A 21,821-nucleotide genomic window follows, 5' to 3' on the forward strand; every position below is an offset into this window, starting at 1 on the left:
TATATAGCACCTTTAACATAATAAAACATCTCAAGGAGCTCCAAAGCAGAGTTATTATACAACATTTGAGATTGAGCTACAGAAAATGATAATGAGAACAGGTGGACAAAAGCTTAGTCTAAGGAGTAGGTTTTAAAGGAGAGAGGGGTATAGAGATAGAAAGGTTCAGGGAGGGAATTTCAGTGCTTAAGATCTAGGCAGCAGAAGGCACGACCACCAATGGCAGAGTGATGAGAATATGAGAGCCAATGGAACTTCACAAGTATGGAGTGCGATGGTCTGCAGCAAAAGGGAATAGCTTTGAACAGCACAGAGCCACGCAGTGCCCTAAGATTTGCCTTGGAAATAGCAGATGGATAACTGTCATGGGAAGATCCCTGCATTTGTCCTCAGGATCTGAGAACAAAGTCAAAAGTGTGCCATTAACTTTCATTTGAACATGCTTCCCATTTCTGCACAAGCCTCAAGTTCCCAAGTCAACAAATATACATCCCCTCGGTTGTTACAATAGCTTGACAACTCAGAGACATTTCTGTAGCAGCTGCAAGCAGTTTTCCACATTTATAAAATAAATACTATGTTCTCAGATTATTCCCAGTGTGAAACGGGCTATAAAAAGTTTATTGTTCCCTCTGAGATAAGCAGAGTCTTGCCTGGCGCCAAGCAGATTTGGTTTTCTGGGTGGAAATAGTAATATTTTACTTGACCAAGTTCCCATATAATAAACTAATAAAGAGTAAACAAAGGATTAAGTTGAGCACTTAGTCTATAAGGGGACGCACACAAGCAAATGTGATCACCAGTGAGAAATCAGTCATCTGTGTGGTCCATACATCAGTCTTAGAGGCTGGTGAAACTGCCAACAAAAATAATTGGTCATGGTTTAACGGATTTGTTTTTCTTTTCATTCAGTGCCAACCATGTTAACCCTTTCCCAAACAGTGGCATCTGCAGAGCCACCGAGTGCTCCAGGAAGTGCTGGGCAGTTTGGAATTCTGCCTTTTTATGTTGTCCCATTGACAGTTCCTCCAGTGCAGCTCTGTGGTGTCAAGTGCATCTGTGAGAAGTTGGCTTGAAAGAGGGAGGATGGGATTGGGAGATGCTGAAGAGGGTAGAGCTTGTTTTGAAGTTCAGATCATTGATTTGGGTCTGCCTACAGTATAAGTCAGAGATGCTCAGGTAACTTTCACAAATGTGTGGACCTTGAATTGAGGGATTCACGAATGCACCTTGGGAGGTTGACAATGCAAAGTGCTTGACAACCCTCAAGACTGTAATTAGGTCTCTGAGCATGGAGCTTACAGAATAGAATCCTAGTAAGAAGTCTCACAACACCAGGTTAAAGTCCAACAGGTTTATTTGGTAGCAAAAGCCACGAGCTTTCGGAGCTGCTCCTTCATCAGGTAAGTGTACCGGTACATACTCTTGCAACTCAGCCAACGTTGTCTACCTGATACGCTGCAGGAAAGGATGTCCCGAGGCATGGTAAATTGGGGAGACCATGCAGACGCTACAACAATGGATGAATGAACACCGCTCGACAATCACCAGGCAAGAGTGTTCTCTTCCTGTAGGGGAACATTTCAGCGGTCACAGGCATTCGGCCTCTGATCTTTGGGTAAGTATTCTCCAAGGCGGCCTTCACGACACACGACAACGCAGAGTCGCTGAGCAGAGACTGATAACCAAGTTCCGCACACATGAGGATGGCCTCAACCGGGATCTTGGGTTCATGTCACACTATCTGTAACCCCCACGACTTGCCTGGGCTTGCAAAATCTCACTAACTGTCCTGGCTGGAGACAATACACATCTCTTTAACCTGTGTTTAACCTTCTCTCCACTCACATTGTCTGTACCTTTAAGACTTGATTACCTGTAGAGACTCGCATTCCAACCATTATTTTGTAAATTGAGTTTGTGTCTTTATATGCCCTGTTTGTGAACAGAACTCCCACTTACCTGACGAAGGAGCAGCGCTCCGAAAGCTAGTGGCTTTTGCTACCAAATAAACCTGTTGGACTTTAACCTGGTGTTGTGAGACTTCTTACTGTGTTGACCCCAGTCCAACGCTGGCACCTCCACATCAATAGAATCCTAGCCATCCAATGCTCCTTCTGGATAACCGGGAGGTGTCAGGCCCGGTGCTTCAAAGGTGGTGCAAATACCTCTGGCAAAAGTACTCTCTTCTTCCTTTAAAAGTTTCATTGATTATTTCATGGAATCATAGAAATTTAGAGTACAAATGGAGGGCATCTGACCCATCGTGTCATGTTTATGAGGGCAGATGGAGTATAACGTGCAAAAATGTGAGTTTATTTGTCTTAATGTCTCCGAACGGTAGGCAGTGACTCGTGGGGTGCCGCAGGGATCAGTGCTAGGACCCCAGCTTTTCACGATACATATATTAATGATTTAGATGAGGGAACTAAACATAATATCTCCAAATTTGCAGATGACACAAAGCTGGGTAGGAGGGTGAGATGTGAGGAGGATGCAGAGATGATTCAGTGCGATTTGGGACAAGCTTTGTGAGTGGGCAACTACACGGCCGATGCAGTATAATGTGGATAAATGTGAGGTTATCCACTTTGGTAGCAAAAACAGGAAGGCATATTATTGTGTGAATGGCTGTAAATTGAGAGAAGGGATTGTGTAACGTGACCTGGGTATCCTTCTACACCAGTTGTTGAAGGTAAGCATGCAGAAGGCAAATGGTATTTTGGCTTCATAATGAGAGGATTTGAGTACAGGAGGAGGGGGATGTCAATTATACATGGCATTGGTGAGGCTGTACCTGGAATATTGTATGCAGTTTTGGTCTCCTTATGTGAGGAAGGATGTTCTTGCTATAGAGGCCTTGCAGCAAAGACTTACCTGACTGATTCCTGGGATGGTGGGACTGACATATGAGGAGAGATTGAGTTGGTTAAGATTATGTTTGTTGGAGTTCAGAAGAATGAGGGGGGATCTCAGAGAAGCCTATAAAATTCTAACAGGACTAAACAGGGTAGATGCAGCAAGGATGTTTCCAATGGTGGGAGTGTCCAGAGTCAGCGGTCATAGTCTAAGGATAAGTGGCTGAGAAGAGAAATCACTTCACCCAGAAAGCGGTGGGCCTGTGGGATTCCTTACCACAGAAAGCAGTGGAGGCCAAAACATTGTATGTTATCAAGAAGGACTTAGATCTAGCTCTTGGGGCAAAAGGGATCAAATGATATTGGGGAAGGCGCGATCAAGCTATTGAGTGGGATGATGGATGGTGGAGCATGCTCAAAGGGTCGAATGGCTGACTCCAATTTTCTATGTTTCTCTGGTCATTTATTGTCTCGGGGTCATTATCTTTGGAATTATATTCCTCAGTAAGCAGTGGAGGCTGGGTCATTGAATATTTTGAGTAAGAAACTCCAAGAGCACTCTGAGACACTAATTCCTGATTTGTCCAAAATGTTTTGCTAAGTGTTTCTGTAAGGTCCATTCTGAAGCTGAAAGCTGATAGGGAATAGAGCCTGGGTGGGATTGTGGTCAGTACAGATTCGTTGGGCCGAATGGCCTCCTTCTGCACTGTCGGGATTCTATGATTCTATGAGGTCTAAGCTGGTCATATTAATCCCCAGACCTACCTGTACTAGCCGTTGTGATCAGCCTTGTCGCTAGTTCTACACCGCCTCTGGGGTTTGGATGTCACTTTTATATATCGAGTACTTTAGATATAGCCTGATCATGGCACCATAGAGCATCAGAGCAACAATTAGCATTTATGTAGTGGTTACTTTTATATAATAAAATATCCCAAGGCATTTACAGGAGTGTTATAAAACAAAATTTGACACTGAACCACATAAGATATTAAGACTGGTCAAAGAGGTAGGTTTAAGAAACGTCTTAAAGAAAGAGAGAGAGATAGAAAAGCGGGGGGGGGGGGGGGGGGGGGAGATTCTCCCAAAAAAACTAGTGCCCAACAGGTGGGAAAACGGAAGATTTTCTCACCTGTTTTTTGGGTGTACTTAGTTTCACGAATCTCCGGTACTCTGTGCTTCACAGAGTGCCTCAGGGGGATTCATGCGGTAAGGGAGAGGCGGGCCTCATCCTGCTGGAGAGGCCCCCCACAAGGTCAGCCTCCTGATCGCCGGCCTCCTTCATCATGTGCAGCCCCGATCGTGCTGCCCCCATGTGCAACGTCGATCGACCCCCCCACACTGCCCCGAAGAGCAGCCTGATTCCCCTCCTCCTTCCCTCTTCCACCAATCCCAGAGTGCACAGCAGGTCACCCCCGACAACCACCGAACCACCCCGCTCCCAGTATGCCCTGCCCATTGAGGCCCTGCCAGGCACCCGGGCTGGTAGTACCAAGCTGGCATTGCCCCAGGGGCACCCCCCCTTCCCCTGCCCTCCTGGGGGGGGCCTCAATGGCCTCTGTCCCAACCAGCGGGATGATCACGCCTGGTCTCCGTTGATGGGGACCAGTTATAATCCCTGCTGTTGGGAACCTCTCCCATTCGGGGGGGTGGGGAAGCACGGAGCCTACTGTCCCGGGCTCGTTAATCATATGGAAATGGCAATTTCAATATTACATCAAAAAACATGGCCTGGGAGACTCACGATCGGCTGGACGCCCGTATTGAGGCTCGCTACAGGCCCACCTGCTGATGTCTCATGGCCCATTGCGCTATTTGAGTTGCATAGTGGGCCAGGAGAATCGCCCCCATGATGAGGTTTAGGGAGGGCATAGAATCGAGGCAACTGAAGGCAAGGATGCTAATGGTGGAACGATGAAAATCGAGGATGCATAACAGACCAGAATGAGAAGGGTCCAGCATGAATTCTGGTATTTAACTTAACAAATTCTGTACAACATCTTATTTTGTTTGTATATTATGGCCTCAAAATGTATAGGCATGGTGAGTGATAAGTCAACTTCATGCCATTGGGTCTCTTACAACTACCTTGTTGGGAAGTTGTTTCCCACTCAAGGCAAGTGTGAATCCCTCATCTTTGCATTTAACACTGTGATTACGGGTGATTGATATACACTGTTATGAAGATGTGTTTTACAGAATATTCATTTATAATGTCACTGGCTGGACATATAGAAGGTTTTGGAAAAAATACTTTTGCCAAGCAAAGGACACTAGCCTATAGCAGCTGATATGTTGCATTTGTGAAGGGCACAAGCTGCTTTAAGGAGACAGAGAGTCTACGGAGCTTGCAGAGGGAGGTCATGTGACCAAGCTGTTGGTTGTAAAATATACTGGATTTGTACTAATAGTGAGAGAGACTGCTTCAGGGACAGAAGGGGCAACAGCCTTACCCACTCCCCCCACTGCCCCCCACCCTGAGTTTTTCTTCTGAGATCTCTCTTATCAAAGCTGAGCTGTTTGTGATTTGAAAAACTCACCAGAAAGCCTGGTTGCTGCAAACGGAGAATTCTTGAAGGAGAATTCTGATTCAACGCCATTGTGTTTGAGTGAAAAGAGAATCATCGAGCCCCAACTGCAGACCAGCTGCCCCAGGGAGAAATACCAGCAGCTACTGTGAAAGTGACCATCCAGCTGTAAACAAGCTGCTGGGTAATCCATGATTTTTTCTTTTTCTGACTTTACTTGTTACTTGTCCAAGTTTTAAGATCTGACACTCTGCAAAGTTTTATTTATTTATTTTTGCATTAGGGTGTAGTTGGACATATTTTTAATTTATCAAATATCTAATAACCAGAAAATGACAATTTTCTTAAGGATCTATCGAAGTCCAATTTTCGATACCCTTTACTACGGCAACACAATATTTTTTCCCAGATGGTTCCATTCTTTATTCATAACTCAGCCCTTTGTCACAAGGGATGTGTCTCATGGCTCTTCTCTTTTGCTGCCTTCAATCAATTAAATGTCAGTTATTTATTGGCAATTAGAACTGGATACTGTATGCAAAGGGGTGATCTACATAGATTGATCATTAACTCCCCTGACTTGCAGTCTACCACTTTGTCTATGTACTTTGACATCTGATTGACTTTGTGGATTGTTGCTCTGTATAGGTTGGGCATATTTAAAATCAAACCTACTGAGAGTCCTCAGCCTCTTTACATTTCATTTTTAGCTGTTTTGACATTGTTAGTGAGTAGGCCTTTTGTTAATTTTTTCCTTCCTATGTGTAGCACTGTAGCAAGGGCATTATCCAGTAGTGTGTGAGCCATGAATTTAGGAAGGAGCTGTAAATGCTCATGAAGGGTGGATAAGGTATGTAGAACCATCAAGCTGCTAAGTTATTTAAAACCCTGAACCAACAAAAATATAAAAAGCCTGTCAGTATTTGTGAGAGTTGATGAAATTCAAGTTGTGAAGTTCTTTAAATCTCCAGTCCTTTAAAAAAAATGGAAGAAAAAAAGGTTGCCAATGTCACTGAGAGTTGAAAAAAATTGGCCGAGCAGTCACAATAGCTGTTTGTTGACTTTACCCCCATGGTTATTGTTATATCATTATTAATGTTTGGCTGCTTTACACAACCTACCATTGTTTTCAGTACGGAATCCTAATTATACTGTTTGATTGACAACTCAAAGAGATCATTAAAATATTAGCTCTCTTTGATGTGGGGTGATGAATTCTCTTTGTTTTTATAACAAATTAAGTATTTGAGAGAATTTAAATGTTTTGAATGGGGTGTTCTTTGTGAGTGAAGATCCAGGTCATAGTGTTTTAATTTCAACTGTTTGCTTATACTGAATTTACAAGTCTACCTCTCTCCTCTTTGTCTAAACTATGGGTTCTTGAATAAGCTTTTCACAAAAAGCAATTCACCTCAGAGTAACGTGGCATTCCACGTGTGTCACTGTAGCACAGTTATAAATAGAAAACCAAAATCACTCGGAATCCAAGCAATTAGTCACAACTTTGACTCTGGAGGTGAAAATAGGTAATCTTTGAACCCACCTCCCTGAGGGTCACTTCTCTCTGACGTGTCAAGTCTTTAATCTGTTCATTGAAACCTTTGATCTCTCTCGCATGGGTGGCCACTGCTTCTTCAAACTGACCCCGAAAGGTCCTCAGGTCATCATTAATGATGTTAATCGTGTTCTGGACAAAAGGACATGATACAAAAGATTAGTTCTTGTCTTATTATGTATAAAATCTCGATTTATGTGATCTGCATTACATATCATAAATTTATTTCTGTAAATTATGTAACTTGTCTAACATGTTATTTGCAGATCTCTCCACAATTGGCCTTGGCAGCAGTATTAACTCGTTTTTAAAGAGGAAAAACAATGTTCTTGAAAGCAATGCTAAATTGATTGTCACCTTGTCCTGCTCCTGTCGACTGTGTAACTCTCGTTTCACCCGGTCGATTTCCATGTTCGCATTGCCAAGTTCACGTTGGACATGCCCCAGTTTTTCAGACAGGATATTTTTCTCCGATTCCTTGAGACACAAGGCCTTGAAAAAATAGAAATTTGCTCAGCTGGTTATAGGGCAGGCTAATGGCTGACAAGGAAAGAGAATGGAAAATTGGAACAGGAAGGAAAACTGATGATTGGGCTTTGGTAGCCGAGCAGATGGATCACATTTTCCACATGGCATGGCCTGCAGCACTGATGGATGGACAGCAACACAGCTCCTGCCAAACAATTACAACTTTATCACTGCAACAATGTTATCAGATGGTAATTCCATCATCAGTCACATTAGACTTGCTTTTGATTTATTTTCCTCCAAATTGAAGGTGCGAATTATGTCACGGAGGGCGCCAAAGACCAAAATAAGATAAATCTCAAGTCTAAGGACGGTCCATACTTCGCATTTTTCTAGAGCAATGACACAATATGTATAAATACAACCATCAGAATGCAATCATCCTGGAAGAGAATGATCCCCTTAGACTTAATGGGGGTGATTCTCCCAAAAAAATTCTAAGTGCTGAATTGGCGGGACAAATTGTATAATTCATGATTGTTTGTTCAGTAAGAGTTCAGATTCGAATCTCCCCACTCTGTGCACTGCAGAGGTCACAATCGTGAATATCATGAAAAGGTTGGGGGGGTGGGGCCTATTCATGCCTGAGTATGACAGTTCCGGAACTCTGCGCATGCGCAGTGGCCCCGAACTGTCAGCCTGCAATTTGCTGGCCAGCTTGATCGCTGACCAGCAAATTGTCCCTCCACTACCCCATGGCCCGATCGTGGCCCTCACAAGCATTCCGGAGTCAGCACTGACCCCTCCCACCCGTCCTGGAGTGCCCCAATCTCCAGCGTTGCCACCCCCCAGCAATGACGATCCCCTCTCACCCCGGCAGACCCCCAGACATACCCCTCGCCTGCCCGCCCCGATCGCTGGCCTCCCTGCAGCCGCGACCAATCCCCATGCAGAATGGCAGCGGGACCCCCACCCCCATCGATCTCCCCCTAGACCCCGTCCACTGCTGGCCCCACCCCCTGGGCCCCACCCCCTTGGCACTGCCCGATGCCCGGTGGGCAGTGCCAAAGTGCCCCTGGGGATGGGCACTTTGCCCCTTGGGCAGTGCCAAGGTACACAGGCTGGCACTGCCAGGGTGTCCATGCCCAGAGGGCACCACCCCGCCAGCCACCAGACGCTTGGGGGGGGGGCCCCAACTGCCCCTCCTTCACTCCAGCGGATTCTCCCGCTAGTTCCCCGAAAGTTGGGAGCTACTCTAAACCCCGCCGGATTGAAATACTCCTGGCGGGGTGGGAGATTCTATCTGGCCCAGAGAATTCAGTCCTGGACCCGATAATGACATTTAAATTACATTACGAATAGATTAAAATCATTTACCTGCTTTTTGTGCCTTTTTCCTGCGTGGTCCTGACTGCGCCTGCTTTCCAGCAGTGGGAGAGGCGCATGCGTCAGGAATGCATGCACGAGTCCTGCGAATCGGCGCACGCGCGCATCTCCCAACTCGACCCATCAAAACATGAGTGGGTCGGAATGGGAGAATCACCCCTAATGATTTCTAGAAATATCTGAGAGGATGCCAGACTGAAGCTGCATGCTGCTTTGCCTTAGAGGAGTGAACATGGTCGGGACAATTGATGAACTTTTGCAAGCATCGATAATGTACCCTCACCCACCAACCGCCCCCACCATCCTCTCCATCACAGGGATTTGTGATGGGGTCTTCTACCAAGACCAGGGTTCCGTTTCATTGAACCACTGCCAGGAGCAAGCCTTCTGGAATTTAATGGTCTAAAGGCGGACATTTTCAGCGCAGTGGGTAAACAGCATTAAAGCTGTCATTTCTCCGCAGTATCATTTGGCTCATAGTCAAAATAAAGTGAAGGGGCAGGTCCCATGGCATAATGTTCTGATTGAACCCACCCAGCCAGCAAAGTTTTTAAAGTGCAAGGGTGCAAGGACCCTCTGCCCCTGAGCACCTGAACTCCTCTGGTAGGTTCTGCCCTCCAGGTGCCCACCATGGGGGACCTGTCATGAATCACATCTGCTTGTGAATGGATTATGTAAGGTGGGGAGGAGGGGGGTGGGGGGGGGGGGGGGGGGGGGGGAGTGGATTGTCAAGGGAGAGGCCTGCTGATAATCAGATGTAAATATATTCTAATGGGGATCCCGATGTTGAATGTCAGCATCCCATTACATCATTGACAAGTGTAGAGACAATGGGAATTCATGTTGGCATAAATCACATTTTGGGCTTCTCGCAGGATTTTCTGCTCCTTCTGCCGATCCCGCCTGGTGAAAACAGGAATGGAAAATCCCTCTCCCCATTTCTTTTGTGCAGACATATTAATTCTCCATCCACTCAACTATATGCATCTAAAATTTCAATTTATATCACATGCCAAACTAATAGGTCAAACTGATCTCAAAACAAAGCATTAATCATATTAATCCTTTGTTACAAATTTCCCCAGCAATTTTTGTCAAATACAATGAATTACTGGACTCCTCCAGCTCAGATTTGTGGACAGATTATGGAAAAATCTGAAACACAGGGTTTCATAGAATCTTAGAATCTTCAGTGCAGAAGGAGGCCATTTGGCCCATCGAGCCTGCACCGACAACAATCCCACACAGGTCCTATCCTATCCCCATAACCCCACATATAAACCCTCCTAATCCCCCTGGCGTTAAGGGGCAATTTATCCTGGCCAACCAACCTAACCTGTACATTTTTGGACTGTGGGAGGAAACCAGAGCACACGGAGGAAACCCACGCAGAGACAGGGAGAAAGTGCAAACTCCACACAGACAGTCACCCGACGCTGGAATCGAATCCGGGTCCCCGGCGCTGTGAGGCAGCAGTGCTAACCACTGTGCCACCGTGCCGCCCTGTGGTAGGTGATTTTAATTTCCCCTATATTGACTGGAACTCCCGTAGTGCCAGGGACTTGGATGGGGGGGAATTTGTTAGGTGTGTCCAGGAGGGTTTCTTGAAGCAATATATAAATAGTCCAACTAGGGAAGGGGCCATATTAGACCTGGTATTGGGGAATGAACCCAGCCGGGTGATCAAAGTTTCAGTGGGGAGCATTTCGGGAACAGTGACCATAATTCTGTAAGTTTTAAGTTACTTATGGATAAGGATAAGAACAGTCCTCAGATGAAAGTACTAAACCCGGAGAAAGCTAACTATGACAATATCAGGCAGGAACTGGGGAATGTAGATTCGGGGTGGCTGTTTGAGGGTAAATCCACCTATGTGATGTGGGAATCTTTTGAAGGCCAGTTGATTAGAGTTCAGGACCAATGTGTTCTTGTGAAAGTGAACAATAAGGATGGCAAGATTCGCAAACAAGAGAATTTGTGAGCTTAATCAAAAAGGAAATGGAGGCCTACATCAGGTTTGGGAAACTGAAGACAGACAGAGCCCTCGAAGAATATAAAGAAAGCAGGAAAGAATTTAAACAAAGAGTTAGGTGGGCTAAAAGGGGACATGAAATATCCTTGACAAACAGGATTAAGTATTATGCCCAAGGCATTTTATATCTATATAAGGAGCAAGAGGGTAGCTAGGGAAAGGGTAGGTCCACTCAAGGACAAAGGTGGGTATTTATGCATGGAGCCGGGGGAAGTGGGTGGCATCTTAATGAACACTTTGCATCGATGTTCACAAAGAAGGAGGATTTGGTGGATGATGAGTCTGGAGAGAGGTATGCTGATATTGTGGGGCATGTCGAAATGAAAAAGATGTTGGGTGTTCTGAAAAGCATTAAGGTAGACAAGTCCCCAGGATTTGATGGGAACTATCCCAGAATAATGAGGGAGGTGAGGAGGAAATTTCTGGGGTCCTGTACGAAATCTTTGTATCCTCTTTAGTCACAGAGAGGTCCCAGATGACTGGAGAATAGCCAATGTTGTTCAGTTGTTTAAGAAGAATAACAGGATAATCTGGGAAATTATAAGCCGATGACCCTCTCATCAGTGGCAGGGAAATTATTGGAGAAGGTTCTTAGGAACAGAATTTACTCAAGGGAGGGTGTGTATTTGATTGAGTTTTTTTGAGGAAGTAACAAAGATGGTTGATGAGGGAAAGGTGGTGGATGTTGTCGACATGGACTTTAGCCAGGCCTCTGACAAGGTCCCTCACAGCAGGCTGCTACAGAAGGTGAAGTCACATGGGATCCATGGTGAGCTGGTTTGGGTATTGAAGACAGAGAGTGGTGGTGGAAGGGTGTTTTTCTGACTGGAGATCTGTGAAAAATGGTGTTCCACAGGGATCAGTGCTGGGACCCCTGCTGTTTGTAATATATAGAAAGAAACCATAGAAACCCGACAGTGCAGAAGGAGGCCATTCGGCCCATCGAGTCTGCACCGACCACAATCCCACCCAGGCCCTACCCCCACATATTTTACCCGCTAATCCCGCTAACCTACGCATCTCAGGACTCTAAGGGGCAATTTATAACCTGGCCAATCAACCTAACCCGCACATCTTTCAGACTGTGGGAGGAAACCGGAGCACCCGGAGGAAACCCACGCAAACAGGAGGAGAATGTGCAAACTCCACACAGACAGTGACCTGAGCTGGGAATCGAACCCGGGACCCTGGAGCTGTGAAGCAACAGTGCTAACCACTGTGCTACCGTGCCGCCCAAATCATATATAAATGATTTGGAGTAGAACATAGCTGCTTTGATTAGTAAGTTTGCAGTTGAGACAGAGATTGGGGGAACTGCAGATAGTGAGGAGGATTGCCAAAGGATACAGCAGGATATAGACAGGTTGGAGACTTTGGCAGAAAAATGGCAGATAGAATTTAATCCAGGCAAATGGAAGATGATGCATTTTGGAATGTCTAATGCAGGAACGAAACATACAGTAAATGGCAGAACTGTTAAAAGAATTAACATATAGAGGGATCAAGGCACACAGGTCCACAGTTCTCTGAAAGTGGACAAGGTAGTCAAGAAGGCGTATAGTATGCTTGCCTTCATCGATCGGGGCATAGAATTGGCAAGTCATGTTGCAGCTGTATAGAACTTTCGTTAGGCCACATTTTGATTATTGTGTACAGTTTTGGTTGCCACACTACCAGAAGGATGTGGAGACTTTGGAGAGGGTACAGAAAAGGTTTATCAAGATGTTGCCTGGTTTGGATGGCATTAGCTGTGAGAAGAGATTGGACAAACTTGGTTTGTTTTCACTTGAATGTCAGAGGCTAAGGGATGATCTGATAGAAGTTTACAAAATTATGAGAGGTATGGATAGAATAGATCGTCGGCCTTTTCCCAGGGTAGGAATGTCAATTACTAGGGGACATAGGTTTAAGGTAAAAGGGAGAAAGTTAAAGGAAATGTGAGAGGCAGGTTTTTTCTACAACAGAGGGTGGTAAGTGCCTGGAATGTGCTGCTAGAGGAGGTGGTAGAAGCAGATACAATATTTAAGAGGCATCTTGACAGATACGTGAATAGGCAGGGAATAGGGGGATAAAGATCGCAGAGAGGCAAAAGGTCTTTAGCTTAGAAAGGCGTCATGTGTCGGCGCAGGCTTGGGGGGCCAAAGGGCTTGTTCCTGTGCTGTGCTATTCTTGGTTTTAGAACATAGAACGTAGACAAAATACAGCACAAACAGGCCCTTCGGCCCCACAAGTTGCACCGGTCATGTCCCTACCTACCTAGGCTTATATATAGGCTTACCTATAACCCTCAATCCTATTAAGTCCCATGTACTCATCCAGAAGTCTCTTAAAAGACCCTATCGATTTTGCCTCCACCACCACTGACGGCAGCCGATTCCACTTGCCCACCACCCTCTGAGTGAAAAACTTACCCCTGACATCTCCTCTATACCTACTCCCCAGCAAACCAATCCAGGCAACATCCTTGTAAATCTTCTCTGCATCCTTTCAATCATTTCCACATCCCTCCTGTAATGAGGCGACAAGAACTGAGCACAGGACTCCAAGTGGGGTCTGACGAGGGTCATATAAAGCTGCATCATTATCTCCCGACTCCTAAACTCAATCCCTCGATTGATGAAGGCCAGCACAACATACGCCTTCTTAACCACCTCCTCTACCTGCGAGGCCGATTTAAGAGTCCTATGGACCCGGACCCCAAGGTCATTCTGATCCTCTACACTGCTAAGAGTCTTACCCTTGATATTATACTCCTTCATCCCATTTGACCTGCCAAGATGGACCACTACACATTTATCCGGGTTGAAGTCCATCTGCCGCTTCTCCGCCTAGTCTTGCATTCAATCTATGTCACGCTGCAGCTTCTGACATCCCTCCAACCTATCCACAACACCACCAACCTTCGTGTTGTCGGCAAACTTACCAACCCATCCCTCCACTTCCTCATCCAGATCATTTATGAAAATGACAAACAGCAAGGGTCCCAGAACAGATCCCTGGGGCACTCCACTGGTGACCGACCTCCAATCAGAAAAAGACCCATCTACAACCACTCTCTGCCTTCTGCAGCAAGCCAGTTCTGGATCCACAAGGCAACAGCCCCTTGGATCCCATGCCCTCTCACTTTCTCGAGAAGTCTTGCATGGGGGACCTTATCGAACGCCTTGCTGAGGTCCATGTAAACCACATCGACCGCTTTTCCTTCGTCAATGTGTTTAGTCACATTTTCAAAGAACTCCACCAGGCTCGTAAGGCATGATTTGCCTTTGACAAAGCCGTGCTGACTACTTTTGAGCATACTAAACTTCTCTAAATGTTCATAAATCCTGTCCCTCAGGATCTTCTCCATCACCTTACCAACCACTGAGGTTAGACTCACCGGTCGGTAATTTCCTGGGCTATCCCTATTCCCTTTCTTGAATATAGGAACCACATCGGCAATCCTCCAATTCTCCAGAACCTCTCTCGTCTCCATCGACGACGCAAAGATCATCGCCAGGGGCTCTGCAATCTCTTCCCTCGCCTCCCACAGGAACCTGGGGTACATCCCATCCGGTCCCGGCGACTTATCTATCTTGATGCTATTCAAAATTTCCAACACATCCTCTTTCTTAATGTCCACATACTCAATCTTTTCAGTCCACCTCAATCCTGTAGTACAACCACCCAGGTCTTTTTCCACCGTGAATACCAAGGTAAAATATTCATTAAGCACCTCTGCTATTTCTTCCGGTTCGGTACAGACTTTCTCACCTTCACATTTTATAGGTCCTATTCCTTCACATCTCATCCTTTTACTCTTCACATATTTATAGAACGCCTTAGGGTTCTCCTTAATCTTACCTGCCAAGGCCTTCTCGTGACCCCTTCTGGCTCTCCTAATTTCTTTCTTAAGTCCCTTCCTACAAGCCGTATACTCATCTAGATCCCGATCATTGCCTGGCTCTCTGAACCTTTTGTACGCTTTCCTTTTGTTTTTGACTAGGTTCAGCGCACCACGGTTCCCATAACCTAACAAAACCTCCCTGTCTCATCGGAACGTTGTCATGCAGAACTCCAGACAAACATTCCTTGAAAATCTGCCACCTTCCTTCGGTACTTTTCCTCAAGAATGCCTCCTTCCAATTTACGCCTCTAATCTCCTGCCTGATGGCTTCATATTTCCCCTTACTCCAGATAAACCTCTATTTCCTATATTCAAGAAGGGGAATAGGGATTGCCCAGGAAATTACCGACCGGTGAGTTTAACCTCAGTGGTTGGTAAGCTGATGGAGAAGATCCTGAGGGACAAGATTTATGAGCATTTAGAGAGGTTTAGTATGCTCAAGAATACTCAGCATGGTTTTGTCAAAGGCAGATCGTGCCTTACGAGCCTGGTGGAGTTCTTTGAAAATGTGACTAAACACATTGACGAAGGGAAAGCGGTAGATGTGGTTTATATGGATTTTAGCAAGGCGTTTGATAAGGTCCCCCATGCAAGGCTTCTAGAAAAAGTGAGAGGGCATGGGATCCAAGGGGCTGCTGCCCTGTGGATCCAGAACTGGCTTGCCCAAAGGAGGCAGAGAGTGTGTATATGATTCTAAATGGAGGTCGGTCACCAGTGGTGTGTCGCAGGGATCTGTTCTGGGACCCTTGCTGTTTGTCATTTTCATAAATGACCTGGATGAGGAAGTGGAGGGATGGGTTGGTAAGTTTGCCGACGACACGAAGCTTGGTGGGGTTGTGGATAGTCTGGAGGGATGTCAGAAGTTACAGAGGGACATAGATAGGATGCAAGACTGGGCGGAGAAGTGGCAGATGGACTTCAACCCAGATAAATGCGTAGTGGTCCACTTTGGTCAGTCAAATGGGATGAAGGAGTACAATATAAAGGGAAAGACTCTTAGTATGGTAGAGGATCAGAAGAACCTTGGGGTCCGGCTCCATAGGACTCTAAAATCGGCCCCGCAGGTGGAGGAGGTGGTTAAGAAGGCGTATGGTGTGCTGGCCTTTATCAATCGAGGGATTGAGTTTAGGAGTCCGGGGATAATGATGCAGCTATATAAGACCCTTGTCAGACCCCACTTGGAGTCCTGTGCTCAGTTCTGGTCGCCTGATTACAGGAAGGATGTGGAAAAGATTGAAAGGGTGCAGAGGCGATTTACAAGGATGTTGCCTGGATTGAGTGGCATGCCTTATGAGGATAGGCTGAGGGAGCTCGGTCTTTTCTCCTTGGAGAAACGTAGGATGAGAGGAGACCTAATAGAGGTATATAAGATGTTGAGAGGCATAGATCGGGTGGACTATCAGAGGCTTTTTCCCAGGGTGGAAATGGCTGCTACGAGAGGACATAGGTTTAAGGTGCTGGGGTGTAGGTACAGGGGAAATGTTAGGGGGAAGTTTTTCACACAGAGGGTGGTGGGTGAGTGGAATCGGCTGCCGTCAGTGGTGGTGGAGGCAAACTCAATAGGGTATTTTAAGAGACTCCTGGATGAGTACATGGGACTTAATAGGATGGAGGGTTATAGGTAGGCTTAAAAAGTTAGGGGTATGTTCGGCACAACTTGTGGGGCCGAAGGGCCTGTTTTGTGCTGTAGTTTTCTATGTTTCTAAACACTTTCCTAGCTTGCCTGATCCTATCTCTTTCCAATGCTAGCATAAAGGAGATAGAGTTATGATCACTATCCCCAAGATGCTCCCCCACTGAGAGATCTGACACCTGTTCAGGCTCAGATCGAGTACAGCCTCCCCTCTTGTAGGCTTATCCACATGCTGTGTCAGGAAACTCTCCTGAACACACCTAACAAACTCCTCCCCATCCAAACCCCTTACCCTAGGGATATTCCAATCGATGTTTGGGAAATTAAAGTCTCCCATCACGACAACCCTGTTATTACTACATCTCTCCAGGATCTGTTTCCCTATCTGCTCCTCAACATCCCTGTTACTATTGGGCGGCCTGTAGAAAACACCCAGCAAGGTTTTTGACCCCTTCCCGCTCCGAACTTCCACCCACAGAGACTCCGTAGACAATCCCTCCACAGCTTCCACCTTCTCTACAGCTGTGACACTATCCCTGATCAGCAGTGCCACTCCCCCCCCTCTTTTGCCTCCCTCTCTGTCCTTTCTGAAACATCTGAAACCCGGCACCTGAAGTATCCAGTCCTGTCCCTGTCCCCAAGTCTCCGTAATGGCCACCACATCACACTTCCAAGCATCGATCCACACTCTAAGCTCATCTATTTTATTCACTACACTCCTGGCGTTAAAATAGACACATCTCAAACCTTTGGTCTGAGCTCTCCCCTTCTCCATCACCCGTCTATTCTCCCTCTTACACTGTCTACAACCCTTCTCTATTTGCGGGCTAACCTCCTCGCTCTCAGTCACCTCATCACGATTCCCTCCCCCCAACCTTTCTAGTTTGAAGTCTCCCCAGTAGCCTTAGCCAACCTTCCTGCCAGGATATTGGTCCTCCTGGGATTCAAGTGCCACCTGTCTTTTTTGTACAGGTCACACCTGCCCCTAAAGAGGTCCCAATGATCCAGGAACCTGAATCCCTGCCCCCTGCTCCAGTCCCTCAGCCACGCATTCATCCTCCACCTCACTCCATTCCTGCTCTCACTTTCCCGTGGCATAGGCAGCAATCCTGAGATTACTACCTTTGCGTTCCTCCTTCCCAACTGTCTACCTAACTCCCTATATTCTCTTTTCATGACCCCTTCCCTCTTCCTACCTATGTCAGCGGTACCAATATGTACCACGACCTCTGGCTCCTCTCCCTCCCTCAGGATATCTGGGACGCGAACAGAGACATCCCGGATCCCGGCACCAGGGAGGCAGACCACCATCTGAGACTCCCGTCTGCCTCCTCAAAAATGCCTGTCTGACCCCCTTACTGTTGAGTCCCCGATTAATACTGCCCTCCTCCTCCTTTCCTTCGCCCTCTGAGTTACAGGGCCGGGCTCTGCTCCAGAGACACGGCCACTGCTGCTTCCCCCAGCTGGGCTGTCCCCCGCAGCAGTACTCAGTTTTGTTCTCTGGTTTTCTCTGACTGCACTCTGGCAATGAGATCTGTCATGTGTCCCTCTTTTCCAATGGATATTATGTTTGACTTCTGTTCTGACCATGGAACCTTGGGCTGTTGACCTGAGTCTTGCATGAAACTTCTGCTTAGGAACTGTGTATGCATCTGAGATGAATGTTTCCTAATTCCTCTTTTTGGACTGCGACACATGCGCTGATATCTTGCTGCTGTTTACGCCAGCGGGATCTTATGGTTCTGCCAGTGGCACACCCCCACCATGGCTTCCCAACTGTGAGAAGCATGTTCAACAGGAAGCCCCTTTGACAACCATAAGATCCTGCTATCAGCAAGCGAGTGCGGCCTCCTGCTGCTGCGAAACACACTGCGGTGGGGGAGGAAAATGCCGCCAATGTTCTTTCATCCGTGCCCCTTAGTGTCATCTCGAAGATGTGGCCTAAACTTATAATGTTCAAAACTCATTGTAAGTTCAAGCCTTAGCCATTACCACTTTTGTTCTCTGTTAGTCTAGTCTTCAGACTGAGCAATGCTTTCTATTCTACAGGTGTCCTGGGTTTGGACTTGCGTATTTCATCTGGTGCCCATACGCTCTCATTTCCAGTCTCTAAACTGTTTCATGTCAGTACTGCTCATCTACTCATTGAACTATCAGCCATCTGTTCCACAAGACCAGAGCTCCTACCCTGAGTACTCAACCACTCCATCTTGTATAGTGATGGACAGCGGGAACTCTGACTCATGGACTCTGTCCCTGGCCAAGGTATACTGACAACACCCATAAATCTGCACTAATCTTCAGCTGGCTCAGCACTGACTAAAGGTCAAATCTGGAATTTCTGACCTTTGTGGAACTGTACATGGTGGTGTTATTGCAGCGAATAAGTTTCTTTCTAATGAATAAATGAAGAAAACACTTTTACAAAATGTATTCCTGAGTGGTTTTCTTATCCACATTAAGTGTTTAATTTACTGTAGAACAGTTGTTTAAGGTTCATTGCCAAGAGCACAAGAAAATTAACAGTTCACACAAGAGCTGGAAGAATGATCACCTGACAGGCGATTAAGTTAAGATGGAATTAAAGTGTTACATTTACAATGGAAACTGCAGACTCGGTTCATAATCATCTCATCTGGGATCAATTAAAGTGCAGTATGGGGCTCGATTAAACAATAACCATTAGCACACATATGGAGCTGCTTTGTTACAGAGATGAATTACCAAACCGCCAGCAAATTAGCAGGTGTAGTTTAAAAGGCAAATTTAGGTGGGATGTTTCACCTATCAGAGAACAAATCTGCTGGAATGCTTCTGTAAATTCAGTGCTTGGAAGGTCCCAGCTGAACCCACTATCTTCCTTTCAGTGGCCTAGTGAGGTGGCAGAAGAAAGCTCCCAGGAATCTGCCAAAGTAGACTTGTAACTTAGTATGATTAAATGAGGAAATAATATCCTTTCTATTATAGAAAGGATATTATTAAACTAGAAAGAATGCAGGAAAGATGTACTAGGATGCTACCAGGACTTGATGGTTTACGTTATAAGGAGAAACTGGATAGACTGGGACTTTTTTCCCTGGAGCATAGGAGGTTTAGGGGTGATCTTATAGCGGTCTATAAAATAATGAGGGGCATAGATAAGGTAGATAGTCAACATTTTTTCAAAAAGGTATGGGAGTCTAAAATTAGAGGGCATAGGTTTAAGGTGAGAGGGCAGAGATACAAAAGGGTTCAGAGAGGCAATATTTTCACACAGAGGGTGATGAGTGTCTGGAACGAGTTGCCAGATGTATTAGTAGAGATGGGTAAAATTTTGTCTTTTAAAAAGCATTTAGATAGTCACATGGGTACGATTGGTATAGAGGGATATGGGCCAAATGTGGGCAATTGGGACTAGCTTAATGGTAAAAACTGGGAGGCATGGACAAGTTGGGTCAAAGGAACTGTTTCCATGCTGTAAACCTGTATGACTCTATGAGGAAGAGCAACCAGAGTGAATTCTTCCTAATTCTGCTCATAAAATGTAACCTTTTCTCCTTTAACCCCCTTTAATGTGTTTGTTATCCTCTATGTGATGCATACCACATCACTTCAATTCTTAGAGCAACTTGTTTTGGAGCAATATAGTCCTACCACTTTAATTCCATGGGGAACCCTAAGCACTGAGTGTTACATAACTCTGTTTCATAATCCCATGGGGTGTCTTGTAGCTTGCATTTGGATCTTTAAAGAAACCAGCTTGTTCTTTACCTGCTGTTTCTGGCTCTCTGCCTGGATCAGACTCTCATCCCTCTCTTTTTGTAAACTGAGAATTTCTTCATTTAGCTCCTCTTTCTCTTCCTCGAAGCGGGTGACTAGGTCTTCCCGTTCCTGCTGAAAGTGCTGAACTGTCTCATCCTTCTCTGCAGTCAGCTCAAGCCGTAGGCTCTCCTGTGGGCACACAATGTAGTATGTGCTGGTCAAAAGCCATCAATTTTCACTGTGTTATTTCCCCACCATTGCAAACTTACCCAAAGTCAGCCTTTTGATCCAACAAATTTGACAGGAGGCATTTATTCAATCTTTTTTGCATGATTCATCTTTTTCAAATATGTAGAATGTGACAATTTCTAGCCCTGCTTCAGGCTGACTGGTGTAAAGGTATGCTGCATGTGAACTGGGTATCGATTGTATTCTGTTTCCATGAAGCCCCAGGGTGACCAAACGTCTAGGATTTTCTGGGACTGTCCTGTAACTCAGCCTTTTATCCTGTGTCAGGCTTTCCCAGGGTGTGTTTTGTCCTGAATATCTGGTATCTCTGCAGCTCTTGTGCATGCGTTGAGCTTGTGCTCAATATAGCCAGGGCAGCATCAGAATCAGGGCTTGTCATGTTTCTGGGAGACCACCCCCCTCACGGGTTCACCAGCACTAGCCCACCATGCTCCTATCCTCACAGGTTCAGCGGCATCCGCACAGTAAAGTGCACCTTATTTGGTTTTGACCAGAATTAGCCACCCTGCCAAACACATCAATTTTGTGGATTTCCTCATCTATTTTTGGGAACAGGGGATCATTGCAACAAAGCATTCATTTTTTTCAGGAAAGTAAATGTTTTAAAGGGTTCATGACAACATAGATTGTACCTGAGCTGTGAAAAGAGATTGAAGAGTTAGACAGATTCTGTCACGGGGTAGAATAGAAAGCTGGACATCTCCACCAATACCTCTTCATCAAGTCATTGAGACCTAAACGCTACATACCTTTTCTTTACGGAGACGTTCAATGTCTTCCTCATGGACCAGTTTTTCATTTTTCAGTGAGACCTGAGCCTCTTGCTCCACCTGATTCAGTTTCTGTTGCAACAGTTCTTTACTGCGTTCAATGTTGATTAGCTGCAGCTCCATCTCCTTTCGTGCAACATCAATCTCGACTGAAATACAAAAAGGAATGGCAGTCACCTCCCTGAAACAGCAAAGTTCAGTTATATTCAATTATACACCAAACCTGGATTCCAGTTAGTTGAGGATGTCGTGAATCTGGGTATAGCATGTTAGGTGACACTTGGCTGAGGGTGGAGTGTATTTCGAAGCAGTCAGGTAGGTGTCACTGAGCTGAGGGTGCAGTGTATTTGGGGGTAATAGGATAGGTGTCTCTAGACTGAGGGTGGAGTGTATTTGGGGGCAGTAGGATAGGTGTCACTGGGCTGAGGGTGGAGTGTATTTCGGAGCAGTTGGGTAGGTGTCACTGAGCTGAGGGTGCAGTGTATTTGGGGGTAATAGGATAGGTGTCTCTAGACTGAGGGTGGAGTGTATTTGGGGGCAGTAGGATAGGTGTCACTAGGCTGAGGGTGTAGTGTATTTAGGGATGGTAGGGTAGATGTCACTCGGAAGGAAAGAAAGAGCAATAATTTATTTACATTAATTTTATTCTTATCACTCTTTGGGTTAAGATGTTTCATTGAACTCCCTATTAGATTTATTTGTAACTATTTTATAT

At 45.8% G+C, this 21,821-nt stretch overlaps 1 protein-coding gene across 1 annotated transcript in view; it reads right to left on the reverse strand.

The window, feature by feature from the left end:
* Positions 1 to 21,821, reverse strand: part of crocc2 (ciliary rootlet coiled-coil, rootletin family member 2) — a 266,817-nt gene that overhangs the window by 110,490 nt on the left and 134,506 nt on the right. The window contains exons 18-21 of the mRNA XM_078210134.1: positions 21,086 to 21,255; positions 20,097 to 20,276; positions 7,299 to 7,433; positions 6,930 to 7,073 (exon numbers count right to left, since the gene is read on the reverse strand). Coding sequence (XP_078066260.1) covers positions 6,930 to 7,073; positions 7,299 to 7,433; positions 20,097 to 20,276; positions 21,086 to 21,255 — 629 coding nt within the window. The remainder of the gene's footprint in view (positions 1 to 6,929; positions 7,074 to 7,298; positions 7,434 to 20,096; positions 20,277 to 21,085; positions 21,256 to 21,821) is intronic.

Source organism: Mustelus asterias, chromosome 3 (genome assembly GCF_964213995.1).
Source record: "Mustelus asterias chromosome 3, sMusAst1.hap1.1, whole genome shotgun sequence".
NCBI classification, from domain to species: domain Eukaryota; kingdom Metazoa; phylum Chordata; class Chondrichthyes; order Carcharhiniformes; family Triakidae; genus Mustelus; species Mustelus asterias.